Raw genomic sequence first — 19,732 nt, 5'->3', positions numbered from 1 at the left:
CTGTCACCACTGTGTTGTCCAGGCTTTCAGTCCTTTGGTTTCCTCTTCACTCCCTGGACGCTCATGTAAAAAGGGAGGCCATACACCTGTGCCTTGTGTGTCTAAGCATTCGGTGTGTGTCTAAAGGCAGAAGGGTGTGGGTAGGAAAATGGAGACGGGGGAAGCTGCGTTCGCCAAACACTCCAGATTTGAGTAAGTGGGGTTTTGCAGCAATTGAGTGATTTGAGGGAAAGTGAACATACAAACCCAAGCAATCAAAGGGAAGATTATCTTACTTAATACCAGGGATACATGTTTTTCTTTCTGCCTCTTAAGTCCAAAGAGGAAAATCAGGACAAGTGGCTTTGGTTGTAAACTTTTAAGGTCAAGGATCCTTTCTGTTGAGCTTAGCTCTCAAGTTCTCAGTAGTCAACTGCGGTGAAACATAATTAATAGCACGATAAATACAAGTTGTGGAAGATTCGATTGAAAGTTGGAGGCCCTCTCTATGGATCTCTCTATAAAGAACCTGCAATAAAGAGGACTTAATCAACGTTAAAAGGGCTATTAAAAAAGCATCGTCTATTAAAATTCATTTCTTCTCTAGAGCCTCTTGCTGGAGTTTCTCTGTGTGGGTGTGTTCGTAAGAGAGGAATGGGTGAGCAAGAGTACTGGGTACAATTCGTGTATCTTCAAGAGAAAACAGAAGCTCTCAATGAGGAAGAACATATGTTTCTGGGACTGCATCTGTGCAAAAAGTACATAGTCCTGAAGCTGTACTAAGAAAAAAACACTCTCTTTAGAAAGTCTTTTATTTCACACATGTCATCTTCTTGGCACATTTCCCTCATATTGCCCTTTCCGCCTGACCAAATAGCCCTTTCTCACCCTTGGGTCCAGGAAAACCAGGAAACGTTTCCAACAGTCCGACAAAGCCTGACTAACCAGACATACTACTCGCTCGGGGATCCCGCAGGCAAGCCTCAGTCTAAGAACAGGAGTGACTCTCCAGGGCGCACCTGCCTGCAGGGCAGCCCCTCCCTGCATCAAGCGGAAATCCATCCTGTCCAGCGCGGGGCGTGGGCAGAGCGGGGCGCGGCCCCGGCAGGGCAGGCGGTATCCGCTGGAACTCCGACAACGTGCGCGACCCCGGGCGAACCGCACCTCTCTCCCCACCTCCCCGCGGGCGGGTACAAGTCACCAGGTGTCTGCGCGCGCGGCAGGGCCCGCCCCCGCTCCCCGGGCCCGACTGCGCGTGCCCGGCCGGAGCCGCGCCCCCTCCCCAGGGAAGGCCGGGCGTCCCGCCCACGAGGCCGAGCTCCCCCCGGCCCGGGCCTCTCACCGGCGCTGGGGACGGGCCAGGGGCGGGGCCGGACCCGAGCGGGGCGGGGCTCGCGCCAGCGCCCCCAGCTCCGTGGCTGCTTCGCCCGCGAGTCCCAAGGCAGGCGAGCGGCTCGGTCGCCCCCACCGGCCCCATGGCAGCCCCCGGCGCCCCAGCTGAGTACGGCTACATCCGGACCGTCCTGGGCCAGCAGATCCTGGGACAACTGGACAGCTCCAGCCTGGCGCTGCCTTCCGAGGCCAAGCTGAAGCTGGCGGGGAGCAGTGGCCGCGGCGGCCAGACAGTCAAGAGCCTGCGGATCCAGGAGCAGGTGCAGCAGACCCTCGCCCGGAAGGGCCGCAGCTCCGTGGGCAACGGTGAGTGGAGCCCGCCGCTCCCCGGCGCCGCCCCCTGCCCCGCACCCCGTCACCTCTTCCTATCCCGCCCTCACCCCGCGTGCTGGGAGTGCGGGACCCCATGTTCTGCCCACCTGTTGCTCGCCGTCCTCGGTGTGACCGACTTGCTTGTGGAAAGCACTCTTTTCCATAACCTATTGCTCAGCTTCGTCATATAGGTACCTATGTATATTAAATATTGTACATATCTATCAGTGTTAAAGACCTCACTTCAAGATATCACCCCTTTCTTTTTCTACTCCGCCCGTCCGCACCCCTCGGTGGTGCGGACTTAATTTGGAGGTTCAGGGAGTCTATAAACACCTTGAGATGCTATACAGAATTTTGATGTGTACGATCTTTTTCTGGGAGAAGGAGCCCTTCACTTTTATTAGATTTGTTAAATAGTTCATGACCCCCATAAATATCTTGGGAAAAAAAAAAAAAACCCGACAGCACTGGCGCTCCTACAACCTATAAATTGGGATTGTGTTGTCTTGTGCTAGTACTTCGGGACGCTCCACCCTCTTAGGAGGCGAGTTGTGGATCTAGGGAGTGAAGAAAGTGGCTAGGAGGCTTTGGTCCAGGGAACAAACACGCCGAGGGGGAGGTAGGGGACTTTGGCCCTGCCGGCAACAGCCCTGCCCGCCTAGCTGCGCTTCCCACCCCCACCAATGCGGGTGTGGTGCAAGGCTGATCCCTCCAAAAAATTAAACCCGGAGGTGAAAAGGGTGTAAGTACACACACGCACACTATGTTCGTGATTGATAGACGGGGGAGGTGAAGGGAAAGAAGATGGCAAGCCACTTGTAAAAATTAGAGATCATGATGTATCCTTTTCTCCCCTGCTGAAGTCAGGTGATCGGATCAACTCTGTAACCCTTGTTTTACTTGTTGTGTGTGTGAGTTTGCATTATAAAAGCACTATGTTGGCTTATTATAGTAAAAAGGAGAGGAAAGAAATGGAGCAATTAAGTTGGAATATCTGTCTCCTGCAACGTGCAATTGTTTCTGTATGAAGTAAACTTGGGCATTGGCGAATGTAGGCTAACCCATTCTAATTTCTACTAGGAAAATAGAAAAATTCTAACAGGCCAGACCACAGGTTTCAAACAGCAGAGTCTGGGAGGCTGTACTGTTCGTGTAAAAGAATCCGAAAGGATCAGGTAGTCAATGTTAACATACTTGAAAGGTAAAGAGAAGATGTTCAATGATCGTAGTTAATATAACTGAGGGCCTAGTATGTGCCAAGAATTGGGCAATGTGGTTTGCATTCATTTGAGATATATATATATTTAAAAACTTGTGAGCTAGTATTTTAATCCTCATTTTACAGATGAGGAAACTAAGCAGTTAAGTAACACTGAAGCTCTCATAGATGGTAAGTGGCAGAGCTGGTATTTAAACTCCCAAACCTGATTTTTAAACTTATCAGTTTTATCACTAAGTTTTAAAATGATTAATACAAAATGGGATTTGTTAGATGCTAAGCCTCTCCATGGCCCCCTCCCATTTTTCTTTAAATAAAATTGAGGAATTTCTGAAAGGCTGGGGAGGTCTAGAAAACACAGAACTGCTGCAATACATGGAGGGAAAGACCTTATATTTAGACTTAGGAGTCTGACTAAAGATTCCAGGATGAGTGAGGCCAGTCTTTGATGAGTGGAGCCATCACACCCATTCATTCTCTGTGCCCATAGGTCCAGTGCTAAACTGAAATCAAATCAGCTTCCTCTGCGTGGGGGACACAGGAGGCATATTAGATATTCTTTCTTATCCATGAGAATGGCCAGCCAGGAAGAGAACAAGCAGATACAACTCTTCCATAAATGGAGCCATGAACAGAAGAAAAGGGAATGTTGCTGAGCATCTACTATGTGCCTATTCCAGAATCTTCACTATATTCTTGAAACAATTGTGCGAGATAGATATGAGAATCCATCTCACATATGAAGTATGTGTCTGTCAGCATTGGTTGGAAATTTAATCCCAACTCCACACACAATCTGTTCTCTCTACAATGTAATGCACCACCTGTGTGGTGAATTCAGCAAGCATCAAATAAGTATGTTATTCATGCTGGGCACTGTGCAGGTGCTGAATTAAACACAAAGACTCTGCTTGCTTTAAAGCAAAAAGTTTAAAGAAGGAAGTCAACTGCTAGAAAAATACATTACCAAATAAAAAGTAGTAAGTGACCTAAAAGAATGGCTAATATATTAATGGAGTTTAGAAGTGTAAATTGGCCGAGCATGGTGGCTCATGCCTGTAATCCCAGCACTTTGGGAGGCCGAGGCGGGAGGATCACCAGAGGTCGGGAGTTTGAGACCAGCCTGACCAACATGGTAAAACCCCATCTCCACCAAAAATACAAAAAATTAGCCGGGCTTGGTGGGGGATGCCTGTAATCCCAGCTACTCGGAAGGCTGAGTCAGGAGAATCGCTTGAACCGGAGAGGTAGAGGTTGCAGTGAGTGGAGATCCCGCCATTGCACTCCAGCCTGGGCAAAAAGAGCGAAACTCCGTCTCAAAAAAAAAAAAAAAAAAAAAAAAAGTAAGTTACTCCTAGTAGTAGAAAATTTTGAAAAGCTTCTGGAGGCAGAGCTCAAAAATTCAGTAGGACTGGACATAGGGAGGTGACTGGAGAAAAATCATTCTAAGAGGGAACAGAATGAATATTTCACAGTTCACAGAGTTGATATGGTAGAACAAAGGGCGCTATCTTGGTCCTTCTGCTATAATGCTTGGGGCAACTACTTGACTGGCTCTTCCAACTAAGGAACAAAGCGTTTGAAATATTTTGATTGCAACAGCAGCTTTCCAGTAAGCTGAAATACACTCTGCAGCCTACACAGAAGTACAAATCAGGCAGAGAGATAAGGCAGCAAACAACACCTACTTACTTTAAAGCCTCAGCTTTCTGAGACTCAAAAAGGAAATCAGCTTCAAAGGAATTTAACATTAGCATGCCATGAAACAATTACCAGGGGTGGTTCCTATGTATTGTTTAATTTAAATTCTTTGAAAAGGTCTGGGGGCTCGTAGTGGTTCTGACTATAATTTTTATTATTTCCATATTATTATCCTGTCTCTCAAGTTGAAACAGACAAGCAATTGTTGAAACAGTGCTGGTCTGGAAAAAATCCTGTATCAACATAAGAAATTCCAGGAAGAAAAGACCCTGATGTTAACTGCTATTAGCTCCAGGGCCCTGGAGAATTCTGAGTTGTTGACAAACCTGTGTGGCTGAGACAGTGGATAACCTGCTGAAAACAGAGATGAGATAAATGTGGCTGATTTGTTGATAAGTATCTCGCAAGGGTCTTTAACCCTTTGACTTCTTTCCAATGCCTTAGTGATTTTCATTGTAAATCACTCAGTGACTTTTGGTGTTATTTTTAATTGTGCTGAACATTTTAAAGTTGGCTATAACTCTTTGGGAAGGGGGTCTTCAGAGGTGTATAGCAGCATTGTGAAGTAAGTCTGTATTGTAGCTAATAGTTAAAATATTTTCCTAAAATAAACAGAAGACATTTAAGAATTGCAAGTATTGGCAAAGGGAAAAATTAAAAGTGTCCGTATCCTATTTATTACACTTGCCTTAAAAGTACTACTTGTTACACAGTTCTCCCCCCGGGGTATCTGAGTAGAGAGAAAGTTGTGTTTTAAATTGTATTTACTACTTGTAAAGGACACTGAACAATCTCCTAATGCAATTTACAGCCTCTTTGAAAATCCACCATAAAACTTGAGGCACGCTATTATCTTAGGTGATTTCCTTGGTGAAGCTGCTTTTCAGTATCTGTGATCAAAGTGAATTCTGGGTCAGGCGCAGTGACTCATGCCTGTAATCCCAGCATTTTGGGAAGCCGAGACTGGTGGATCACCTGAGGTCAGGAGTTTGAGATCAGCCTGGCCAACATGATGAAACCCTGTCTCTACTAAAAATAAAAAAAAAATTAGCCAGGTGTGGTGGTGCGTGCCTGTAATCCCAGCTACTCAGGAGGCTGAGGCAGGAGAATCGTTTGAACCTGGGAGTCAGAGGTTGCAGTGAGCCAAGATCATGCCACTGCACTCCAGCCTGGGCGATGGAGTGAGACTCCATCTCAAAAAAAAAAAAAAAAAAAAGTGAATTCTGGAGAGAGAATTGAAAATTTGCTCAGGGTAGCAAAGGAAAGGTAGTTACCAGGTGCTACTGTTAAAAAAAAAGTTAGACATTGTTCAAATTCTGCATAAATTCTTCCTTTGACAAAAAGGAATCCCAGGAATGAAGCAATTCTGGGGAGCAAGGTGACTAATCATTCAGAAAGTAGGAGGGATCGGGAAAGGAAAAAAAAGAGTGAGATGGCGGGTGGCAAGGTCATGGCCCTCTGCTCTGAATGTGAGGTGTCAGTAGCACACTGGATTAAATGCACCTCTGTGTCTGTGTAATATGGCCTGTGAGCCACTTTTTGTCCAGTGCCAAGCAGATTGAGTTCGGTAAGTCCAAAAAAAGTGTGTGGTCATCTTTTGTTTTTATTTTTAAAGAAATCCTTCTGATTAGAGTAAGTCAAATGAAATAGAATGTTAACAAAATGGTAGTTACAAAAAAAAAAAACCAAACTTCACACCCCTGGAAATGTTTAGAACACATCTCTTAGGGGTGAAGTTTTGTGTGAGGTTAAAGTAAGGATGCTTCAGAATTCATGGAACTGTAAGACACCACAAGTAGACCCAGAGTAACAAGGTTTGATTATGAAAGTACATTGTTCTATGTGTGACAGATAAGATGCAGGAAATTACCTTAAAGGGAGGAAGACTGTTCATTTAGGCTTTTAAAAGACCTTAATGTTATCTGTATGCCCTGTGCTAGGAGTTCCACCGTCATGGGAACAGAGGATAGCTTACTTGTATTAAATATTCTAGGTATTTGTAGTTCACAGTTTCTCCAGTTTTAGATAGCAACTTTACAGTTTTTTCTCAGTTATTAAAATAAGGCTATACATACTTACATTATTTTATCTTCACATATTTTTACATTGATTTTACCCGACAGTTGAATTCCTAGTCTGATCAATACAAATTATTAAAAGTTTTTATTTTTTTTCTCTGAGAGAACAAGCATACTATTGGCAACCTATCTATGATAGTAATGAAATATAATAAATATGTTGCTAAAACCTCTGGAGTTTATAAATCAGATGATTAGGCCTATAAGATGGTTTATTTCCATCTCAGATGACATTCAACAAGTTTAAATTATACAATTCTGAGATAAATGTTGGACTTTTTCAGGTATTTTGTGCATGTCTGCAAATATATGAAGATAAATACCCTACTTCTCCTGGGGAAGTAAATTAGCAGCAAAAGGCAGCAATGCAAGTGGGAACGACAATAAATTAGGTGAAAACTTTATTTTTCTATTAGAGTGAGCCACCTGGCTCACCTGACTAGTAGAGTAAGACTACTAAACAGAGTATCAAGTGCTCTCATAATAGAAACATTAAAAACCTGTTGTGTATCTTTTCTTTTCTTTTTTTTTTTTTTTTTGAGATAGAGTTTTGCTCTTTTTGCCCACACTGGAGTGCAGTGGTGCAATCTCGGCTCACTATAACCTCTGCCTCCTGAGTTCAAGCAATTCTCCTGCCTCAGCCTCCCGAGTAGCTGGGATTACAGGCACCCCCCACACAGCCCGGCTAATTTTTTTGTATTTTTAGTAGAGATAGGGTTTCACCATGTTGGCCAGGATGGTCTCGAACTCCTGACCTCAGGTAGTCTGCCTGCCTCTGTCTCCCAAAGTGCTGGGATTACAGGCGTGAGCCACCGCCCCCAGCCTGTGTATCTTTTCTATAATGCCATTTCTGGTGATTAGATATTGGACATAAAAACAGTTGTAATGTTCTTAAAGTGTTTAAAGACAAAAGCTTGAGAGTTCAGTATGTAGATTTAAATAAAAATGGACAGTTGGAAAAAAGAACCTTAAGCATTTGAAAATACAACCTGCCATTACTATTAAAATAATTCACATATTTATATTCTTGGAATAATCAGCTTTAGACTTAACGACATCAGTTAATCAAAGCAGTCACAATCAAAGTTCTACAGTTCCTTGATTTCCAGATTTTGTGGATGAAAACATTCATTTGAAGCTTAGGATTATTTTTTCTGAATCTCTCAGTAAACTATTCATGGGGTGGGTGAGGGGGGCGCATCAAGCTTATTGGATCTTGATTACTTTTTTTCATGGAAGAATGAAAACAAATGGGAACTTTTCTTGACAGATAATATAAACTTATTTTAGGCCACCAAAATATTACAGACAAATACACAAGGCATACAGATAAAAGAATGATAGTAAACATACATTATTCAAATGTAGAACAACCTTGCCAAAATGAACAAAGTCAGCTTTTCTTTTTCTTTTTTTTTTTTTTTTTTTGAGATGGAGTCTTGCCCTATACCCAGGCTAGAGTGCAGAGGCGCAATCTCGGCTCACTGCAACCTCCACCTCCTTGGGTTCAAGCGATTCTCCTGCCTCAGCCTCTCAAGTAGCTGGGATTACAGGTGCGTGCCACCACACCCGGCTAGTTTTTGTATTTTTAGTAGAGATGGAGTTTCACCGTGTTAGCCAGGATGGTCTTGATCTCCTGACTGATCAAGCCACCCGCCTTGGCCTCCCAAAGTGCTGGGGTTACAGGCATGGGCCACTGCACCTGGCCCAAAGTCTGCTTTCCTAATAACTTAAGAAGAAAGTCTGCCTATGTTTGGGGGGAAGCAACTTTTCTTCCTCTCCATATACCCAGAATGACAGAGAACAGTCGAAACTATTTGAGCACCTTCCATCTACCCCAAGATAAAAGCATATATGTGACTATCATACTCACATTTTAGTTCCATGCTGGTGAGCCACAGAATAGATACTTGCCTGAATGATAAGCGCAAACTGAATTTGTGTAACTAGGGTATTTCTAATGTACAGGTAATCTGACTAATCAACAATTAACTTGTCAAGTACTGATGCAAGACTGTGCTAGAAGTGGTAGTGTAAGATACAGTTCTTTCTGTCAAAATCTCCTTAGAAGAGAAAATAACCTCTTTTTGCTTTAATGTGGCTCTGCTCCAATCCATTCTCCACACAGCTGCTAGAGTGAACTTTCTAAAATCTCATTGCATCATTTCCCAGTTTAAATTCCTTCAGTTTCTTGCTGTTATCTACAAGAGTAAAATTATTGAACACAGCATTCCAAGTTCTTCGTGATCTGATGCCTGCAACTTCTCAAACTTCATCCCTGGGGCCACCACCCTTGCTCCCTACCAAACACACGGGCAGTTTATCTTGCTTGGTACTTCTACCCCTCCCTGTCTCCCTCCCTTCCTTCTCTTGCCTGGTTAACTCAGTTCAGTTGTGTCCCTTATAGGCAGCCTCCTTCACCCCTCTCCTCTGATCTTGAATGCAAGTTAAAGAATTTGATAATTGTGATGTTTCCACAGGGAAGAAACATGAAAGTACAGGAGTTTTGTGAAAATACATTTGACAGATTTGGTGGATTTCAAGTAGGAACAGACCAAGCACAGTGGCTCTTTCCTGTAATCCCAGCACTTTAAGAGGCTGAGACAGGAGAATCGCTTGAGGCCAGGAGTTCGAGGCTGCAGTGAGCTCTGAATGCACCACTGCACATCAGCCTGGGCAACAGAGCGGACCCTGTCTCAAAAAAAAAAAAAAAAAAGAGGCTGAGCGTGGTGGCTCACCCCTGTAATCCCAGCACTTTGGGAGGCTGAGGCAGGTGGATCACCTGAGGTCGGGACTTCGAGACTAGCCTGACCAACATGGAGAAACCCTGTCTCTACTAAGAATACAAAAAAAATTAGCCGAGCGTGGTGGCACATGCCTGTAATGCTATCTACTTGGGAGGCTGAGGCAGGAGAATCACTTGAACCCGGGAGGCAGAGGTTGCGGTGAGCTGATATTGCGCCATTGCACTCCAGCCTGGGCAACAAGAGCGAAACTGTCTTAAAAAAAAAAAAAAGTTGAGATAGCAGTTATGAATCACTTGGGGAGGGTTAACCCTGGCAAGTGAGAGTCAGGGGAAATATAATGACTTGAAAGTCATTACAAAGAAAACCTCTAGTAAGTATTTTAAAGCAAAAAATAATTTGTGAGTTCTATAAATTCACTTTTTTAAATACTATTGGGAGTATAATGTGATATTTGCCATTGAAGTTATAAAGTCTTACAAGTCTTAAAGTCTTATGAGATAACTCAGCAAATAAATTGGCAGGAATGCCACAGTAAAGACAGTTACAGAAATGAACAGTGTATTCATTCATTCATTCATTCATTCATTCATTCATTCATGAGACAGCATCTGCCTCTGTTGCCCAGGCTGGAGTACATCTTGACTCACTGCAACCTCTGCCCCCTGGGCTCAAGCCATTCGCTCACCTCAGCCTCCTGAGTAGTTGGGACTACAGGTATATGCCACCACACCCGGATAATTTTTGTATTTTTTTGTACAGACGGGGCTTTGCCTTTTTGCCCAGGCTTTTATTGAATTCCTGGACTCGAGTGATCCGCCCACCTTGGCCTCCCAAAGTGCTGGGATTACAGGCATGAGCCACCGCGCCTGACTGAGAAATGAACAGATTTAGATACTTCCAGGATATTTCTATTTAATTCTTCACCAGGATGCCAAATTACTAGTTTATAATAACAAATTCTACAATTACATATTCTAATACCTCAAACAAAATATGACATGAACACTTGTAATATAAAAGGGCCATTTAATGGCTCACACCTAAAGTGCTGGCACTTTAGGAGGCTGAGGTGGGTGGAACTCCTGAGGCCAGGAGTTTGAGACCAGACTGGCCAACATGGCAAAACTCCATCTCTACTAAATTACAAAAATTAGTCAGGCGTGGTGGCACACACCTGTAGTACAGCTACTCGGGAGGCTGAGGCACAAGAATCGCTTGATCTGAAAGGAAGAGGTTTCAGTGAGCCAAAATGGTACCGCTGTACTCCAGCCTGGGCAACAGAGTAAGACTCCATCTCAATAAAAAAAGTGGGAGGGGGACACTTAAAATGTATTTTTGTCATTACCTAGAGCAGTAATTTGAGGATTGCCCCCCAAATGTCATAAATTGGTATATCAGAGGATAGTTCTTGAATTGCTTAGCGGGCCTCCTGAAAAATAAGGACTCTAGTGGCCGGTGTATCGTGTTGAGTGATAATGGCGATGGATTAGTCAGTTGCACACTGGCATGTGGAATATGTGGCCCACTCTTGCAGGAGAGCTATTCTCTCCCTGGCATATTCAACTTCGTAAGAACTCGTAGCCAGTGCTTTTCAGCATATACCTGATACACCAAGTTGTTTCTCATGATTGATTATGTGAGCTAACTGGTCACAAAATACAGCACTGTACAACTGTTGGTTAAATTTTCAATAGTATAAAACTTTATTAGACTTTCATCTGCTTTGAAACAAGCGTTCACCATAGTGTTCCCATTTTTTTTTTCCCTTTTGAGACAGAGTCTTGCTTTCTGTCCCCCAGCCTGGAGTGCAGTGGTCCAACATCAACTGACTGCAACTTCTATCTCCAGGGCCCAAGCAATCCACCCACCTCAACTTCCTAAGTAGCTGGGACGACAGGCCCATGCCACCACACCCAGCTAATTTTTAAATTTTTAAATTTTTTGTAGAGACGAGGTCTCACTATATTGCCCCTCCTGGTCTCAAACTCTTAGACTCAAGTGATCCACCCTCCTCAGCCTCCCCAAGTGCTAGGATTGCTAGTGTGAGCCACCCCCAGCTGGCCAACTATAGTTTTCTAAACCAACAAATTCTACTTATTTTCCAGCCTAAGCAAAAGCTTACTTGGGCTGTTGTGGTTTCCACCAATATCTGGTTGTTCTTCTCAGAAAGTAAGAATAGAAGATAAAATATAGTTTTAAAAAATATGTAAGTCCAAGGAAATGAATCAATCCTATGTTTTATGCCAACACAGGCAGATAAAAAACAAAAAAAATTCCTTCACCAACTCAGGAGTACGGGCATACTTATGGTCTTTGATAAGTCTCAGCATATTTTATGCTTTCTTTTAAGCTCCTACTTTTGCTAGTAAATGACTTTAAGGATCCATTCAAATATGAATTGTTACACAAATTCCTCCTAATAAGTGTCAGGATCCCATGTCTTACCTGGAATAACATGTCCTCAACTTTACTGTAATGGGAGAAGTTAAATCTTTTAAGATTTGTGGAGAATAAGAGCTGTTGCAAGCCAGAGATTACTGTAGAAAGACCAAATACAGGAGGACGATAAACTTTTAGACTTTCAGGCTCTCTTTCCTTCTAAAAGACCATCGTGAATCCACACTGTGGGGACAACTGCTCATGGCTGTTAGCCCAATTACCTGCAGTGTTTAAATCAATACTAGTAGTGAACACCTGCTGATTTCTGTGCTTACGTTTAACCACACCTGTTTCTGTGGGGCCCTCTACACGCATCTTCAACTCCAGAAATCCTCCTTTTAGAGCTCAGCGTGAACCAAATCACTTTTTTAAAACCATACTCAGTGCTAGAAGATTGAAAGAAAAGATGCTTTTCTGAATGTGAGTGCTCCTCTCTTCTCTCTAATAGAAGCAGGCTGTATAAAGGTCTTGCTTGTTTAGCAATTCTCTGTCATCTGCTTACTGTAAGAGAAACTGCAGTTGGTTTTTTTAAAATATGCCCAGAAACAGGTAATGGAACGGTAATAGAGACTTGTCAATTTGATTTCATAAATATATTAAATCTAACCAATTACATAATAAAATTGTTCACAAAACTGTGATTATGAAAATAAACTTAGTTTTTTTTTTGAGATGGAGTCTTGCTCTGTTGCCCAGGCTGGAGTGCAATGGCACAGTCTCACCTCACTGCAACCTCTGCCTCCTGGGTTCAAGCAGTTCTCATGCCTCAGCCCCTAAGTAGCTGGAATTACAGGCGCCTGCCACCACACCTGGCTAATTTTTGTATTTTAGAGATAGGGTTTATATTTTGTGTTTTAGAAGAGACAGGCTTTCCCCATGTTGACCAGGCTGGTCTCAAACTCCGACCTCAAGTGATCTGCCCACCTTGGCCTCCCAAAGTGCTGGGATTACAGGCGTGAGCCACTATGCCTGGCCTCAACTGAGTATTTTTAACCCTAACAATAATTCATTATTTCGAGCGGTGTTTGTATTGGTGACCAAACACAAAGCTCTTTTTTTCCATAACAGCTGCTTAGAAATCATATCATTCCAATGAACATTCAGATTGGGAAAGGGAGAAAATTACATTGTCCTGTGAAGGCTTCACCTCTGCAATCTTCTGAGGAATTTAGAATCCTACCACCATCCAAACAGACCTCCCTCACCATTATCCCCCCACCCCGCAATTGGTTTGACCTGAATTGCTTGTTATTTGAGAAGGGTGGAGTTTAAAGTTGCTCTGCAACTACCTACTTCATTTTCCTTAAAATGGGCTCCATAATATGTGCGTGGTATTTTTAGAAAAAACAATTTAGGTAATGTTGCCTGAGCCCATGTTAATTTGAAATATTTCCTGGTAAAACATCCCCTTCTTTAGGAAACATCGAAAGCACATTATGCAGTGTGCAAGTGAAATGAATGGCTGGAAAACACAGTAATGTCATCGAGCTCCTCAGTGGCAGGTCAATCAAAAACCAGAAAAAGTCCAATTCAAGACCAATGGTAAACTTAGCAGAAAAAAAGCTGCTCTACAACACAGTGTAAAGCATGCACACTAGTTTATCCCTGTTATTAGAATAGACCAATTCATGAAAAAATGTGAAAAACAAATTTTTATGACTCAAATTCTATTTAAAAACCTTATCTCATTTTTGCATTTTGCTTGAGTAGAGGAGAAAAGTTTTCTTTTCTTACCTGTCACCAGGTTTATGCCTGAGACCCCTATAACAAAAGACAGATTAACAAGAGAAAAGCATAACAAATTTATTTATTGTAAGTTTTATGTGACGTGCGAGTTTTCAGAAATGAAGACCCAAAGAAACAGGGAAGACTGTATTATTTATTTTTTTTCTTGAGATGGAGTCTCACTGTGTTGCCCAGGCTAGAGTGCAATGGCGTGATCTTGGCTCACTGCAACTTCTGCCTCCTGGGTTCAAGCAATTCTTCTGCCTCAGATTCCCGAGTAGTTGGGATTACAGCTGCCTGCCAACACGCCCGGCTAATTTTTGTAATCTTAGTAGAGACGGGGTTTCACCATGCTGGCCCGGCTGGTCTTGAACTCCTGACCTCCGGCGATCCGCCGACCTTGGGCCTCCCAAAGTGCTAGGATTACAGGCGTGAGCCACCTTGCCTGGCAGAAGACTATATTTTTATACAGTCATACAGAAGTCTGATGAGACAAAGGTGGGCCTGATCTAATGGTAATAAACTGAGGGAATTTAGCAAGGCTTGTTTGTTCAGATTCTTCCCATTGTGACATTCCTTTCCTCCAGGTATAGGGAGGATCCTTCTGGAATAAGTCTTTGACCTAATTCAAAGGAAGGTCAGCTTGATTTTATATGGTCTGCTTCAAGGGAGAAGGGATGAGAGGAAGGCATAAGCGTGCACTTCCTGCGCCTGCTGCTTCCTCAAATGCCAAGTACCGTATTTTGGGATGACATGTCCTGAAACCCATCACTTCACAATTTTGAAAGCGTTTGAGTGTATGCTTTCTCAGGTAAACCTCTCTCAGCAGTCCTGTTAGTAGCTGGAATTATGGGAAACAGGCATCTAACTGATTTGTCCAGACACATACAAAGTGGTAGAATAGGGGTTCCAGGTGAAGTCTATGGATTTCTTCAACGTAGGGAGTATGCCTACTTCTTTTTCGAAATAAACACATCCTTTGAAATAGAATCACACCTCAATTTTCAGTGTAAGAAAATCTGGATTTTCATGTTGGATTTGTTTAAAGCAGGATGCACCTGTGTGTATAGTATGTTTTTGTTTGCTTCTATTTTCAGAAAAGGACATGGCTGAGTTATTTTATATATTCAGCAGTCATCACGATATCATCTTATTCTGATTGAACAGAAAATGACTTAAAGAAATTCATTTTCCATCCTTATTAGTATTTACTTTAAAAAAATTTTACTCAGTCCAAAATTTCTTTAAAATCTTAGAACACAGCCGTTAATTCACTTTTAATCCACCACACTGATCTCAAACTCATGACTGCCTAGGCAAATTAATCTGCATTATTTGTTGTTTGAGATTGGCTATTTATCCAGAAAAACCATTGATTGCGCCAACCTGCAGGGTGAATATCTGGAGTCACATCTTTCATGTATATTCCACAGGAAGAGTGTCTGTGGTTTAAAAATTCAATCTTATTTTTTTCCCTGTTTCCAACTACCTTGTTATTTGGGGAACCATTAAACCAGTCTCAATTCATTCATCTGAAAACTGAAGAAGCAGCTTTCTTCTAAGAACTTATGTTGGCAAATAAAGAATTAATATTTACAGAGTATTTGGAGTTTCATAAGTGAAAGTTTTAGAGAAAAGAGAAAATATTTTTTTGTTTTGTTTTGTTTTGAGATGGAGTCTCGCTCTGTCACCCAGGCTGGAGTGCAGTGGCGCAATCTTGGCTCACTTCAAGCTCTGCCTCCTGGGTTCCTGCCATTCTCCTGCCTCAGCCTCCTGAGTAGCTGGGACTACTGGTGCCCGCCACCACGCCCAGCTAATTTTTTTTGTATTTTTGGTAGAGATGGGGTTTCACCGTATTAGCCGGGATGGTCTCGATCTCCTGACCTCTTGATCCGCCCCCCTCAGCCTCCCAAAGTGCTGGGATTATAGGCATGAGCCTCCGCGCCCTGCCAAGAGAAAATAATTTTTTTGTCCTCATATCAAAACTATAATAATTATCCCTCTAAGGCCTTGATAAATGACAATATCATAGTAGCCACCATGCAGTCAGACAGCAAAGACCGGGGAAAGGAGGAACGCAGAGTTCAACCCTGACTATTAAATCTCTTTGGAATTTAAAGCAGGTAATTTAAGTTTCCCTATTTATAAACAGAGATGATAGTAGCTGGCTCCGCATCACAGAATATTATAAAGGAACATAAAATAATTTGAGCTCCTTAAAAGAAAAGTCACATTGAAATGTAAGGAGTTCACACAAGTTGCTTTAAAAAGCCTTAAAACTCACAGCAACAACGTGAATGTTTAACATCAGTTAAACATTTTAGTTCAATAAGCCTGATTATAAAACACACTGATTAATTAGCTATGTGATAGGATATACTGTTTCACTGGGTCCTGTCCAAAGATTGTTACACATTTAGAAAACCTTTGCAGGAATCTCAGCTTCAAGATGGAAGAAGCATGCTATTAACTGTTCCTGAATATCTACCTACTCTTGAAATTAGGGCAAGGGTGTATTCCAGGTGATGATGGGCTAGAGGGGCTGATTTACAGAATTTTTCTTGAATTCCTAAAATTGCCTGCTTTCATCACCTGCCACTTTATTATACAGTAACAGGAATTAATGGTTCCAGCTACGGTCCATAAATGACCATTTGTATTTTGCCATTCTAGATTGTCCCGGACTTTCCTAATTCAGTTATCATGTGGTATAAAGGTTTGAACATGGATAGCCCTAAACTAATTTTTATAAAGACAGTAAATTGGATTTCTTATGTATCAGCTAACTAATAATGTTCTGCCTGGCCACAGCCTTTGTACAAAGGATTGTTTTATTGGGGGTGGGGGTAGTGTAAGCACTCTCTCCAACCACTCCCCCTACCCCGACCCCTTCCCCGTTCTGCATATTCCCAATGCTGAGGGTACTCTGGCCCCCAGACTCTTCAGGATTAGAGCCTTTTTACATTCCCTGTACCTGGCCTGCTAGCCTCCTTTCCCACACCAGCAGGGCCCTTGCAGGCCTACCTCCCTAGTGGCCTGGGGAGGAGAGAAGTGCAGAGTAGAGGATAAAGGGTTAGCCTAGGCATGAGCCTCAGCTAACGTAAAACAATAATATGAGGCCGGACACGGTGGCTCACAGAGGCTGAGGCAGGAGAATTCCTTGAACCCAGGAGGTGGAAGTTGCAGCGAGCCGAGATCGTGCCTTCGTACTCCAGCCTGGGCAACAAGAGCGAAACTCTGTCTCAAAAAATAATAACAATAATAATAATATGAGTTGTTTTCAACTTATTTATAATAATAAATTTCAGCGTCCTTAAGGATCCAATTCTTAATGTGTCCTTGATTTCTCTCTTAAATTGGCTGTGGGGTCATGGAAAAGATTGCTTTCAAGTAAGGGAGACTGAGGCAGAAGGATCACTTGAGCTCAGAGGTTGGAGTTCAACCTGGGCAACATAGTGATACTCCATCTCCAATAAAATTTAGGGAAAAAAATTGTTTTTCCTTATTTAAAATCCAAATTCCAGCCGTTCTTTGCCATAGAGATAAAAAATTAAGTGGCTGCCTGACCTTTTGCCAGCCCTTGTGGAGAAATCAAGCCCCTGGAAACAGGAGATGCCTGGTTTATCTCAGCTGCCCTTGTCTCCAGGGTGACAGTTACAAGCCTGTCACTGCCTCCTCACAAGACTCCTTGAGGCCTGAAAATTGTTTATCAGGCAGATCGTTTGGCTGTAGGAAATAAGGACATGTGGACAAACATAATTTGGGATGGATTTAGACTTTTTGGCTCTCTGGCAAAAATAATTTCAAATTACCATTTTCCCTCCCCTTGAATGTATCGTCAGTATTTTGAAATTTTGTCTTTATAACAGTTTACTGGAAAAGTTATGTTGATGTGTTCCCATTGCACTGGAAAGGAGCTGCCTGTGTTGCTGTATTCTCAACATCTTTCATGAGTCTCTAAAGCCTAGAAGAGTTAATTGAGTATATTTTCCCTCCGATTTCTAAAAAATGCTACATGACAGAAAAAGAAATTTCAGTGAAACGTAAGAAAGTAGATATTACTTGGCTTTTGGAGATTGTTGATTATTTTGATTAGCCCTTTTTTAAGGCAGTAAGAGAAAACTCAAAAGAAAAAAAAAAGCTGAGAGAAGGATAAAGGAGGCAGAAGAGGGACTCTATATACTGCTTTCCACTACTCCCCACTCCTCAGAGAGGAGTATTTGAAGATGGACGAGACAGGCATCCGTTGAATTCCTGCAGGCTTCACAGAGCTGAGCACAAAGGGCTGGCTCCTGTCTGTTTTCATGAGAGTGGGCTGGCTGTTAGACCACCAAACAAAGGAGGGGCCAGGTGATTCCACAAAAGCAGCCATTTGGATGGAGTATAGAGGTTGATTTCCTTTCCTGCCTAACTCTCCTGTTGCCAAATATCTCAACCCCAGCGTTGGCCTTAAGTTGATCCATGTTTCCCTTGATCATGCTGATCTGCCCTGTTGTTTTTCTTGTTTTTTTGTTTTTGCTTTTTGAGATGGAGTCTTGCTCTGTCGCCCTGGCTGGAATGCGGTGGTACTATCTCGGCTCACTGAAACCTCCACCACCTGGGTTCTCCTGCCTCAGCCTCCCGAGTAGCTGGGATTACAGGTGCCTGCCACCACACCTGGCTAATTTTTGTATTTTTAGGAGAGATGGGTTTCATCATGTTGGCCAGGCTGGTCTTGAACTCCTGACCTCATGATCCACCCACCTCGGCCTCCCAAAGTGCTGGGATTGCAGGTGTCAGCCACCACGCTCAGCCTACCCTGTTGTTTATACAAGCTGTCTTATCTAGTAGTGCTGAGTCACCATTATATTTATTGCCTACACCTGCTTATTATAAGAAGCTTCCAAATTCCTGCCCTGGGAACAGAGTTCTGTGACTTGGGAAACTGAATTTTATAGTCCAGACCACCTAAACCAGACAATGAGTCCCAAATTTTTCAGCACTATAACCACCGAACATTTTTAGATTTTTGTGAATTTCCTCTCCCTTCTTTTTCTTTTTTAAATTCAACTTTCATTTTGAAAACTTTTTTTTTTTTTTTTGAGACAGAGTTTCGCTGTTGTTGCTCAGGCTGTAGTGCAATGGAGTTATCTCAGCTTCACTGCAACCTCCGCCTCCCGGGTTCAAGCGATTCTCTTGCCTCATCCTCCCAAGTAGTTGGGATTACAGGTCCCCGCCACCACGCCCAGCTAATTTTTTGTATTTTTAGTAGAGATGGGGTTTCACCATGTTGGCCAGGCTGGTCTTGAATGCCTGACCTCAGGTGATCCACCCGCTTCTGCCTCTCAAAGTGCTGGGATTACAGGCGTGAGCCACCACACCCAGCCAAAACTTTCTTTTTGAGACAGAGTTTCGCTTTTGTTGCCCAGGCTGAAGTGCAATGGTGGTGTGATCTTGGCTTACTGCATCCTCTGCCTCCTGAGTTCAAATGGTTCTTCTCCCTCAGCCTCCCGAGTAGCTGGGATTACAGGTGCCTGCCACTATGCCCAGCTAATTTTTGTATTTTTAGTAGAGATAGGGTTCACCATGTTGGCCAGGCTGGTCTCGAACTCCTGACCTCAGGTGATCCACCTCAGGCACCACCTCAGGTGCCTCTGCCTCCCAAAGTTCCGGGGTAACAGGCGTGAGCCACCACGCCCAGCTGAAAAACTTTTGTAGAGAATGTTTTGATAACCTTTGATCACTTGCCATATCCCAGGGTGGTGTGAAACTAGCATTTAAAAACATTAATGTACATTTAATACTTGTTCTTGGCGTCCATTACTTAAAGTTTAGTACATCGTTGTTATGCAGTCTGTAAATGTTAATTAGCCCACTTATATTCTGAGTTATTTTAATATTTTCTTGATTGCAGGAAATCTTCACCGAACCAGCAGTGTTCCTGAATATGTCTACAACCTACACCTGGTTGAAAATGATTTTGTTGGAGGCCGTTCCCCTGTTCCTAAAACCTATGACATGCTGAAGGTAGGATATCAAAGAATGTAACCCTAGTGATCAGATTACCATGAAAATATTTTCAAACTTCCTAAGATTATTTTTGAGTGTTTACTTTTCCCAAGTATTATCATTTCCTAAATGGGCTTTAAGAAAATTGA

The 19,732-nt window shown here is 42.8% G+C and overlaps 1 protein-coding gene across 2 annotated transcripts in view; it reads left to right on the top strand.

The window, feature by feature from the left end:
- Positions 1-1,269: 1,269 nt before the first annotated feature.
- PKP2 (plakophilin 2) overlaps positions 1,270-19,732 on the top strand; it is a 109,188-nt gene continuing 90,725 nt past the window's right edge. For both annotated transcript variants that reach the window (XM_025403471.1, XM_025403470.1), the window contains exons 1-2: positions 1,270-1,677; positions 19,489-19,601. In XM_025403471.1, the coding sequence (XP_025259256.1) occupies positions 1,455-1,677; positions 19,489-19,601 (336 nt within the window). In that variant the 5' untranslated portion in view covers positions 1,270-1,454. The remainder of the gene's footprint in view (positions 1,678-19,488; positions 19,602-19,732) is intronic.

This window comes from Theropithecus gelada, chromosome 11 (assembly GCF_003255815.1).
Source record: "Theropithecus gelada isolate Dixy chromosome 11, Tgel_1.0, whole genome shotgun sequence".
Lineage (NCBI taxonomy): Eukaryota > Metazoa > Chordata > Mammalia > Primates > Cercopithecidae > Theropithecus > Theropithecus gelada.
This window is presented reverse-complemented; position numbering and strand designations above follow the sequence as displayed.